Below are 12265 nucleotides of genomic sequence, written 5' to 3'. Positions count from 1 at the left end.
TTTAGCCAGTCTCGGGCTCAGTTGGTGTCTGTATGGGGGACACACGATTCGTCTGGACTGGTATGACCTCACTGGCGGTGTTCAATGGCCGTTTGTCTGCTGGACTCTGGACTTACTGTCAACTGGCCTCTTTCTTTCTGTTTACATGTATATACAGTACTGTGTGTGTGTGTGTGTGTGTGTGTGTGTGTGTGTGTGTGTGTGTGTGTGTGTGTGTGTGTGTGTGTGTGTGTGTGTGTGTGTGTGTGTGTGTGTGTGTGTGTGTGTGTGTGTGTGTGTGTGTGTGTGTGTGTGTGTGTGCGTGCGTGCGTGTGCGTGTACTGCATTTATGAGCTCAGCATGTTGTTTGTGTCTGATGGAGCGCAATCATGAACTTATTTATGTACAGTATTTATTCCCCATCAACTGTGTGTGTGCGACTGCTTACGTGCATGCCTGAGTAGGCCGGCATGCAGCCGTGTCCTTCTAGTTTCCTATCCAGTGACCTAGATTTGTTGGATGTCTGTGAATGTTTTGGTTCACTGGTGTAGGCCACACTTGCACAAAGGTGGATTGACAGTTTCATTGGATTGAAATGCATTCATTATGCTCAAGAGAAAGAAATACTATTTTGTTTTTCTCTTCACAAAGTTTAATATATTCTTGAAAATGCGTTGTCGTCAATGTTTGAAGTCCTCACATTCCATTTTACACAGAGGAGCATTCAACAGAGCAAAAATACACCAGTTACAAGTTGTTACAGCGCACATACTGTACTGTACGCTACAGTATCCCAATCACTACAGTACAACATTTCCCCTATGCCTCCCCAACCACTCCTTACATACCGTAGAAAAAGATTATTCCATGATTTGGATAAAAGTCTAAATCATAGTCTTGGGCCAATCTGTTAACCAGGGTATGCACAAACATTAACCCATTCTGACCTGAGATCAGATTCTGAAAAAGCTATGTTTCTATATCAGTGGTTCTTCGATTTTTCAAAAATAGCAGACCTCCAAGCTTGTAGCGCGCCACTCGGTGGCACACTATGAGCTTGTAGATCTGCTATTTTTCAATAGCTAAAGCATAGCATGATGCCAACACTAAAAGGGGTTCCCGTACAAACCTTAATTAAAAAGAAAGCCCTGCACTGCAACTCTCATATCCACTGGACAGAAAGCAGGCTATAGCCTACGGATAAGAAAATGGCCCCATTACAGAAAAACTCATCCTCAACTACTCGGACACTAAAGGTGTCCGAGTGTCCATCCCTGCACGCTGGACGCGTTTTCGGATATTTAGCTGCTTTTTTTCCGTCTGTTTTCCAAAAAACGCGTCCAGTGTACAACCACCTTTACACCTCTCCGCTGTCAACTGTTTTTGACGGGCGCTAGCCGCTATAGCCCCGCCAATGTCTGGCTTTTGGAAATTACATCATATGGCAGCCAGGTCTATGGACTTTTAATGCTTGTTTTAGAGTACTAAACATGACATCATGTAGCAGCCAAGTATAATATGGACTTTTAATGTTTGTTTAGAATACGGTATTTCTTTAAAAGAGTGAGGCGCCCCTCACTTCACACAAGTGTGAGGGTTTTTTTTTCCATTAGGGAATCTAAAAGACCAGAGATATAGCTGAGACCATTGTGCATCTTGTGGAGTTGTAATTGCTAAAGCTTAAAATACCCCATAGCATGACCGTGTCACTTAAGCCTTTCAAAGAGCAGATCTACAAGCTTGAATAGCTCTGCTCTTTTGAGGCAGGAGGGAGGACACTGCTGTATAGAACATAAAATCAGGCTTTCTTAGCCCATGTTTTCTCCCTCTCCCTGGGCAGCTCGGAGGCCAGCCAGTCCACGGTGCGCCGGTGGGCCTCCTCCCAGGTGAACTTGGGCGCGTAGCCCAGGTCCCTGCGCGCCTTGTGGTAGGAGAAGCTAAAGGGGGTGTTGAGCATGACCAGGAGCTGGCGGTTCAGGGGCGGGGCGATGCGCACCAAGGGGCGCAGCAGCACGCGCAGCGCCTCCAGCAGGAAGCAGATCACGTAGAGGAGTGGCAGGGGCAGCATGTGCTTGTCCTGGATCCGGAATCCCAGCGGCGACATCACCGCGTGGTTGAAGTCGCAGTAGCTGACGGGCGGCGTGTCGTCGGCGACGTAGTAGAAGTTGCCCCCTATCCTGGATCTCTTCCGGGCGTCTCCGAGCCCCCGGGCCGCCTGGAGGGGGGTTGGGGGGGGGGGGGGAGGGTTGGCATAGGGAAACATAGAACATCACATCACCATTATTTTTCAAGCACTATATCGTTGCGATTACTAGGGATGCACCGGAAGGGAAATTATTGGCCGAAACCGAATATAGGAAACAGTTGGCCGAATACCGAATATCCAAATATGATTATTATATATATTTTTTCCTACCATTGCTGTCATGGCCGTACCTTAAAGCTACCTGATTTATGGCAAAATAAATGGTTATGGCAAAACTTAACTTAAATAATAATCACTATTATGGGTCCATAAAACATTTATTCAGCTCTTTTGAATGCATTAATTGCATACACTATTCGGTGATATATTTTCTACCTTTGGGCCGAAACCGAAAATCCTGCAAATATTTGAATATACAGTATATATATGTATATATATATATATATATATATATATATATATATATATATATATATATATATATATCGTTCAAGGAACGACAGGTTACGTTTTAAGCACTATATATAACCCCCTGTGCCAGGACGTAATTTAGCGTATTTTATTTATTATAAAACGTACAAAATAGAATAGAAATGCTGCGTTTCTATTGCAGTGTACTGCCATGGGTTGTGTTAACCCATTCTGAACGGGCACCCATTTAGCATTATGTTATGCTTTAGCTATTTCAAAATAGCAGATCTACAAGCTCATATCGCGCCACCGAGTGGCGCGATACGAGCTTGTAGGTCTGCTATTTTTGAAAAAATCGAAGAACGACTGACGTTTTTAGAATCTGATCTCAGGTCAGAATGGGTTCATCAGACCAGCGTGTGTCCAGTGGAAAACCTCGTATGAATCTGATCTCAGGTCAGAATGTGTTAAAAGGGGTATCTTTGAAAAACAAAGAAAGAACCCGCACACTGTCAGACACTTTGCCAAAATGTTGCTCTTTATTAGGTTGACGTTTCGGTGGCTTTGATCTTCATCAGGACAGACAATCTTTTTCTTTTTCTTTTTTTGCCATGAAATAGTTTGAGCACCACTGAATTATTGAAACAAAGGTTTTTTCAGGAAACTCTCAGGATTTAGAAGACATTTTCTAGAATCTGTTCTCAGATCTCAATGGGTTTAGTTTTTAGGTATAGAACCGCAAATCATAGAATGTGCATTCACTGTGTCACCATATCTTTCACCGTATCGCTCACCCCCTTAGGGCCGATTCATACTGCTATTTTAGAGCCCAATAAAAGTCGGTTCGGCGCTGTAGAGCCTACAATGTGACGTCATTTGAGGTTCGGGGGGGGGGCGGGTACCGTCCTAAAGTCGGCTCTTCGGTGCTACTGAAAATGTCTGACGAGCCGAAATCATTTCGGCACTACAGCGCCGAAACAGCGGTAAAATAGGAGTATGAATCGGCCCTTATACCTGGAGGTGCGCCAGCGCCACGTTGCCCACGTACACGGGGTTTACGCGGGCCTCCGGCGCCGACATCCTGTACAGGACGTGTTGGTTTCGGACGCCGTCCGCCATGTGTCGCAGGAGGAAGCGGCAGCCCTCTCCGTAGATGTACATGGGCCTGAGGGCCACAGTGGCCAGCCGGCCTCCGTTCTGGAGCACCTCGCCGTGGGCCTGCAATCAGTTCATTTAGTTTTACTTTTAGTTTTAGTTTTGACGAACAAAACATTTCTTTCGTCATCGTTTAAGGCGTCAGCGACAACACTGGCCTGCAGGGTGAGCTCCTCCGCCTGCTTCTTGGTCCTGCTGTAGGGGAACTTCAGGGAGCAGGTGTAGGACGTGTCCTCGTCGCCGCCGATGACGGGGTCTCCGTTGGAGTTGGGTCCCGCCACCTCGATGCTGCTGGTGTAGACCAGGGAGACCACGTTCTCCTGGACGCACGCCTCCAGCAGGAGCTTTGTCCCTGGAAGAACCATGGAAGGACATGAAGAAACACTTGTGTTCATGTTCATGCAACACTGGTGATGCGCCGCATGCGAATTTGAGAATGTAGAAGAATTGTTATTTTTGCTCATGGTTATCTCTCCTAATGGTACCAACATCAATACAGCATGGAATTGTGGACTAAACCTCATCAAATGGTGCATGTTCTGTGGCTCAAATGCAGAATAAATAATGGGCCCTGGTATCAAAATGGTTGAAAACCACTGAATTAGGCTATGCACAGCTGCGTCTGATGTAGCCTCGGATACCGTAGGCGTTTTGTTTTCACAAGAAACAGAAACGTCTTGGCAAACGTAACACGACACATTTCCTGGTCTATAAGAGTGGGAGTGAACTACAGTGCAGAGTAACGGTGGTTGCACACTGGACGCGTTTTTCAGAAAAACGATGGAGAAACGCTGCTAAAAATCTGTGTGTGACCTTTACAGTCAGTTATCCGCTTTCCACTCCGCTCTCCGTTTTCTACCAGGGAGAGAAGGGGGGCAGGTGCTCAGATCGGTGAACCAGTCTGTCTGTCTGTCATAAACAATTACAGGAAGAATATGGTTCTGTTGCGTCGCTCCCCTTCCTAAATGGACCCCTACGGCTACGGGTCCATTTGGTTTCGTTGTTACGCTCTCTATTGTTAAACATCTGCATTACTTAATTATTTACAAATCTACACAATTAGAGAATGGTAGGAATAATTGTTATTTTGATCAATGTTTGCCTGTTATCTCTCCTAATGGCGGTAGGCTACCACATCAACACATGGTGGTCCGTGGCTCAAATGCTGAATTCAAAATGGGCCTTGGAATGAAAAGGGCTGGAAACCACCTAGCTAGAGCAGACCATCTCACAGCTAGGCTACAGATGTAAACTTTTTGTTTTTGTCTTTGGTATAGGGCACATGCACTGTTGCACACGATAGTTGGTTGCGAGGGGCCGTCAAATGGCTTGCCTCTCTAAAAGGAGTTAGCAAGGAGGAGGCGCTGTTTCCTTTACCCATCCATGATTGTTGTCTGCTGTGTTCGGGGTCATACCTATGTTCCCTCAGCTCTATGTTCCCTCAGCCCCGAGGTGCGCTGCGGGTCGGGAGAGGGTTGCGGTTAGGTTTATGTGTCTGCCCCGGGGGAGGTTAGGGTTAGGGTGAGGGAGGAGGTAGGTTGTCGTAGGCTGAGGGAACATAGAGCTGAGGGAACATAGGTACGGTCCCCTGTGTTCGACAAGTATGCCAACACCATTGTAACAATGTTCTGCCGTATATGCACTTTGTAAATGTCTGTTTTCTTCCTGCTTTCTTTGTTTGTGTCCTTTGTACAAGGCTTTCTTGTACTTCTGTTTATGTGGACACGCATACATATTTCATATTGTGTGCAAGCAAAGGCGTCTGCTCAACGAAGCAATCAAAGCACTCGCTCCACTACTAAAAATAGATATGGGTCATCCATTGGCACTAGTATTTGGGACAGTATGCATTAGTAGATCATTAAATTCCCCCTTAATCTCCCTCTCTTTGCCCACCGCCTTTTTCTTTCTTTCCTGGAAAACAACAAAATGATGGAGCTGACACAAAAACACAATTCACCCACTGATTTGCACCTGTAACCCTGTGGTGTGACAACACAACTCATTCTCATTCTGATCCTGACATTGAGATCCTTAGCCTGTCTTACGAAACGCCCTCCTTCTACAAAAATACATCTTAATTTGACATTAAAAACACTGAGAACAAATCCTACTATACAGTTCATTACCCTTAGACACCACAAGAGGGCCTGGGACTCTTGTTTACTCCCTCCCAGCTATCATTCACAACCAATCACAACAAAGCCAAAGGAAGGGAACCATTGGCCTGAAATGTAATGTGCCTGGAAGGGCAGTTCTTTAAAATCACACACACACACGCACGCACACACACACACACACACACACACACACTCACACAGCGGAGGAAACCATGCAAGGCACCAACCTGCTCAGTTAGGGCTTCAGCACTTCGATACTAACTCAGGGGGAAGCACGGGATTGACCTGGGACCTTCCGTTTCCCAATCGGCCTTCTCTACCTCCCAATGAATACGGAACAAAATGTAAACACACGAGAGACGTAAGAGAAGAGAAAGCTTGTCCCCCTGGCCCGCCGGGGCACCTGATGGAGCTGAAAGGAACTGGTTGGAATAATGTGTTCCTTCCACGCGCTACGACCAACCCGGGGGAAATTCCCCCGCTGTCAGGTGAAAACAAGCGGCTTGGACTCCATGCATTGACCTTAAGGAAGCATGAGGTCAGTCCGTTGCTCTCCCCAGGTTGGCAGAGGGAGTGAAATGATGAATAATTGTCATTCAAATAACTGCTATTAATTTTCTAATTGTGTTTTTGGCATTAAGTTTGATGGCCGCTAATTGTTTAATCCAGGGTTCCACCGCGCGTAATACGACATACCCGCCTTTTGTTTTATGTGTTTAATTCGTATTTTAATAATTAAAAAGAAACCTCATTGGAGGATAATTATTATTTTTTTCTTCTGTTTGCCGTTTAGGCTTTGCACAGGGCAGATGATGACAACGAATACAATACAAACCCGATTACAAAGATGTGCATCTGCTAGTTTTGAACACTTTTGAGTCCTACTGATTTTAGAAGGCATTTGGTCTCAAGTCTTAATGGGTCAATACAGATGAATGGAAACGACTCTGAAGGATTGTGTAAAATAGCTTCAGACGGGCCTATATACTGTATATAGTATTACCTTTGACGTTGACCCCGTAGAGCTCGCTGTAGTCCACAGCCCCGGTGACGTCGATGAGAGACGCGATGTGGAAAACGATGGACGCCCCGCGACACGCTCTCCTCAGCACGTCGCTGTCTCTGATGTCTCCTTCGAACGCGCTCACCTTGGTGTCCACTGTACAGTCTAAAGTACATACACAAACGCAACACATTCACCTTGGTCTCCTCCGTACAGTCTGACATACACAAACAACACATTCACCTTGGTCTCTACTGTACAGTCAGACAAACAACAAATCAACATCAGCAATATAAATGTACTCCATAATAGTTATCAAACTGTTTCTGACCCCCATATAACTCTCAGAGTGACCAAATGGACCTGAGGTTGAAGGAGTAGTTTACCCATTAAGACCTGAGGCCAATTCCAAATTTGGCCGCGGACACCACCAACTCAAAATTGTTTTTATCAAGCAAAGATTTGAGTTAAAAATGTTTGCTTTAAAAAAATTATATATTCAAAGATCTGCATACATTTTCATGATTTTTCTTCAGGGCACACTGCGAGCTTGTATATCTGCTATATTTGAATAGTCAAAGTACACAAATATGGTTAAAGTGGCTACAATTGTAAAGTCACAGATGGGTTAAGGACAGGTTAAGGACAGGTTAGTATAGTTCTACGGTTAGTGAATGATAATTGAAAAGGAAAAGTTTTTTTAAATGTTTTTCGACATTTACCTTCCAGAGACTTGACGTGTTCAGGCGTTACTTGTTTGTCCAGTAGACGGATCTCGGCCAGTCTCTCCTCCTCCAGCAGGAGCTTGACAAGCCTCTGTCCCAGGAATCCACAGGCCCCCGTCACCAGGCACACCTCGCTGCTCAGAGACATGGCTGGCTAAGCACTTTGGTATTCAGTGCACTCACAACCTCCCTCAGTCTCTTCTGCCTTTATCTGTCCTTTTTTGTCACTGTCCTTTTTAGCTATGGAAAAATGTGTCAGAAAAGAAGGTGATGTACCTTGATGCTTGAAAAGCTCAATGCACAACTCATAATGGAGTGCTGAAAACACCTGGCATGGTCACAACATGTGATGTGGACGCGGACACAGCTTTTCTTTTCCGAATAGAAAATAACTGCTTTTGAAGCAGTCGATGGCTAGGCTTCTGCACGTCTGTGGCACTGCGATTGGAACCTTAAAAACCCTCTTCTTTTTTTATAAGTCGCAGATTACTTTGGAAACAAACCCCCCCAAATGTAACAACAACCCTTTCAGCTCTGAGGGAAAGTGTGAATGACGGGATGGTCTCTGGCACACCGAGATGGAATGTGATGCATTTAGGAGTCAGACAGACACCCACAGGGGAGGGGAGGGGAGGGGAGACATTTTAAATCTGCTATCTCCCAAGGACAGCCTACGTTGGAATAAGTACACAGAGCCTTTGCCCTTTACCCATGGAATAGACCAAGATAACAGCATGCTTCTAAATGGAACAATGATACAGAGTGGAGCTGACAACACAAAATGTAAAGTACTTATGGTAATGTTTGATTTACAGTCTTAATGTAAGATTTTGTATTTGTATAGACCGGATCTTCATAAAAGATGGGGGGAAATATAGCATGAATGGTACTTTGGCGATATCTTGGCCTTGAACAAAATATTGAAAATATAGAATTTAACCACCCTGATTTATAGGTTTAATGCAGGGGTTTTCAACAGGTGGTCCATGGACCACTGGTGGTCCGTGAAGGTATTGCATGTGGTCCCTGAACATGCATTTAGTATTGTAGCAAAGTGAATATTTTGTATTTTCTTCCACGGAACAATGCACTACTTTTGGCGGACGTGGAAGTGCATAAATGTTATCAGTTACTGGGAAGTCTGAGGTTAAGAAATTCCACAGAAAAGGGAGTTTTCTCAAGAAGGGTGCAGTCTACAGCATACCTGATTGAGTCATCATTATTAGGAAATGTGCCCATTCGTCTGCTCTGTCACTATCAGTACTGTATCAGTTAACCTGAGTTTAATGGGAGGATGGATACAGTAAGAGAAGTGTAACCGTGGGATAGGAATAGATCAGTGGTTCTCAAAAGATATATATTTTGGCTCTGTACCAGTCTTATATTTCAGTTAAATAATGCCTTGGCTTGATACAATTTGTTGCACGTAGTATATCGTGCAATGAATGAAATCAAGCCCTTAACAGTCATGATTTAATTTCAATCTTTTTATTGGCTATCGATTCAAATATTTTCTTACATTTGATGGACTTTTGAAATACTGTATTATTTAAACATATTTTAATACATCTAACAAAGATATTTTATTTATATTTTAAAAACATTTTTCCCATGGACCACCTGCAGGCCTATTATCCCATGGACCACTAGAAACAGTGGTATGTATATATTGCATAGCATTATCAAGTGTTGTGAAAGCGCTAAGCTTAGCCTATACCCTCCCAACACAACAGTGGTCCCTAGCTTGATTCTTAGTCAGGGTGGTGGTCCCTAGCTTGATTCTTAGTCAGGGTGGTGGTCCCCAGGTTGATTCTCAGTCAGGGTGGTGGTCCCCAGGTTGATTCTTAGTCAGGGTGGTGGTCCCCAGGTTGATTCTCAGTCAGGGTGGTGGTCCTCAGGTTGATTCTTAGTCAGGGTGGTCGTCCCCAGGTTGATTCTTAGTCAGGGTGGTGGTCCCCAGGTTGATTCTTAGTCAGGGTGGTGGTCCTCAGGTTGATTGATAGTCAGGGTGGTGGTCCCCAGGTTGATTCTTAGTCAGGGTGGTGGTCCCCAGGTTGATTCTCAGTCAGGGTGGTGGTCCCCAGGTTGATTCTCAGTCAGGGTGGTGGTCCCCAGGTTGATTCTCAGTCAGGGTGGTGGTCCCCAGGTTGATTCTCAGTCAGGGTGGTGGTCCCCAGGTTGATTCTTAGTCAGGGTGGTGGTCCTCAGGTTGATTCTATAGTCAGGGTGGTGGTCCCCAGGTTGATTCTATAGTCAGGGTGGTGGTCCCCAGGTTGATTCTTAGTCAGGGTGGTGGTCCCCAGGTTGATTCTTAGTCAGGGTGGTGGTCCCCAGGTTGATTCTTAGTCAGGGTGGTGGTCCCCAGGTTGATTCTTAGTCAGGGGGGTGGTCCCCAGGTTGATTCTTAGTCAGGGTGGTGGTCCCCAGGTTGATTCTTAGTCAGGGTGGTGGTCCCCAGGTTGATTCTTAGTCAGGGTGGTGGTCCCCAGGTTGATTCTTAGTCAGGGTGGTGGTCCCCAGGTTGATTCTTAGTCAGGGTGTTGTTCCCTGGTTCACAATCAGTTGAAAACCACTGGTTTAATGGAAGACACCAAAAGTTTTTGTCTTCCTGTCTATTGCTTATTCTGAACAGATTGTATGCTTCAGCCCCCTTTTCTTCAAAGTGGCTCGTATAACTGCCAATAGAACGAAGATAAATGTATTTTAGAATAAAACTAGGATAGTGGCTTTGAAATGTAGCGTAGTGTGTCTTTAAAGGATGGAGATACTTTACATCTGCTGGAGCCGTTTTATAAGCTCTCATTAAAAAACAGAGTTGTCAGTATAGCTCCAAACTGCACTTGAGTACAAACAGACAGTGTTTGAGTGAATATATTAGGCGTGCAACAGTTAATTGAACTCCATCCATCTTCAACCGCTTATCCGTGGTGGGGTCACGGGGGCAACAGTTCCACCAGAGTGCTCCAGACTTCCCTCTCCAGAGCAACATTAGTGACTTCCTCCTGGGGGGATTCCGAGACGTTCCAAGGCCAGTGAGTCGATGGGTTTCCTCCAACTGCGCCTTGGTCTGTCCCGGGGTCTCCTCCCAGTGGGACGTGCGTCGAGGACCTCCCTAGGGAGGCGCCCGAGAGCCATCCTAACCAGATGCCCGAACCAACCTCAGCTGACTCCTTTCCAGGCGAAGGAGCAATTGAACTAATCGATTATGAATCATAAATTCATAAATGTACCACAGGAACCCTAGTGTCCCTATTCTGTAGCAGTTCTACAAGCTCACAACACAGTGTGATCTTGTATTGGCTATTTTCGGCAAAGAACTTTGGTTATTGACGTAAAAAAAGACCTGTGGTGAATTACAGTAAAGGATGTACAGTAAAAAGTTTGTATTTGTTGTGTGTGACCTGTACGTGCCCGTCGGCCACCGGCCTACTTGAGAACGATGCAACTTTGGAACCTACCTAATAATACCTGTTGTCAACTTGTCATAGCACCCGTTTTAACTGTCTGTCCCACATGGATATCTCTGTATCTGCCTGTGTGTGTAGAGGGCAAACTGACTGTGGTTAAGTAGGCTAATCAATTGTCAGGTGTGGGAGGGACCATTTATAGTAGGATTATTGTGTGTCACTGGTACGGCAAAGTTTAAAATTGGTTTAGGTGGTTAATCAGACTAGTATAGTCGCTTATTAAAAGTTTTTTTGCGTCAATTCGTTCATATAAAAATAAAACATACTTCAAGATTATTCGATTGATCGGAAAAGTAAACGATACAATATTCGCAACGATTTATTTTTATTTTTTATTGCAGCCCAATATGCTCTTCTGAGAATGGAACGTACAAGGCTGCATGGTGACGCCAGAGCAGCCAACAAAAAACAAATAACTGTCCACCAAAAGATGTGATGTGTCAAGGTTAAGAGCATGTCCCCTCCCCGTTAGTAACGATGAATCACAGCTGGTCATGGTCATATTGTCCCTCCCAGCTAGAGGCCGATGATCCAAATTAATGACCGACATGTTTATCCCAAACACAAATGACTTACTGTAAACCTAATGAACCACTAAAATGTTTTTGAACGTCACACTGAGCAGAGGAAAGAAACCACACACGCACACACACACACACACACACACACACGCACACGCACACTCACGTGCACACAAGCACCCACAGGTCCTGAATGACTGAAGGTCAGTTGCCCTGTCTTCCCTCCCTCATCATAATGTCCTTTGAGAAACTGATAAAAAAAGGAACTTCTGGACTCACAGTTTGCATTGTATTCACTGTCAAACTCCTTGCTGTAACTATAGAGTGTCTGCGCATGCATACTATAGTGAGTGGCAAAATTAGTTTAATGTTGTGTAATGCAATCAGATAAGACTTTTTTTTTAATGTTTTTGTTTTGTTTTGGCTTTCGCCTTTATTTTATATTATTTATGGAGGGACAGACAGTAGGCTGGGCTGGGGACAGGAAATGGGGAGAGAGATGGGGGGAAGACATGAAGTAAAGGCCGTCGGGATCGGGAGTCGAACCCGCGGCACACTGCCAGACTACCAGTCTGGCAGTGGCCCAGGACAGATAGGACTTTTCTGTTTGGACTTGGCCAGAAAGTAGTTTTTTGTCACTCAGTAGGCGCGCCTCCCGCATAATGATGTTGTCACCTT

General features: G+C 45.0%; 1 protein-coding gene across 1 annotated transcript; it reads right to left on the bottom strand.

The window, feature by feature from the left end:
* Positions 1-1777: 1777 nt before the first annotated feature.
* On the bottom strand, positions 1778-7747 carry hsd3b1 (hydroxy-delta-5-steroid dehydrogenase, 3 beta- and steroid delta-isomerase 1; the record flags this gene model as incomplete). Its single annotated transcript, XM_083776149.1, has 5 exons — positions 1778-2194; positions 3611-3814; positions 3910-4103; positions 6875-7039; positions 7597-7747. 5 exons carry the CDS (start codon positions 7745-7747, stop codon positions 1778-1780), a joined length of 1131 nt encoding a protein of 376 aa, XP_083632275.1.
* Positions 7748-12265: the final 4518 nt, after the last annotated feature.

This window comes from Protomyctophum parallelum (genome assembly GCF_964188405.1).
Source record: "Protomyctophum parallelum genome assembly, chromosome: 11".
Taxonomy (NCBI): domain Eukaryota; kingdom Metazoa; phylum Chordata; class Actinopteri; order Myctophiformes; family Myctophidae; genus Protomyctophum; species Protomyctophum parallelum.
The sequence above is the reverse complement of the archived record's forward strand: the minus strand, read 5'-3'. Positions and strand labels throughout refer to the sequence as shown.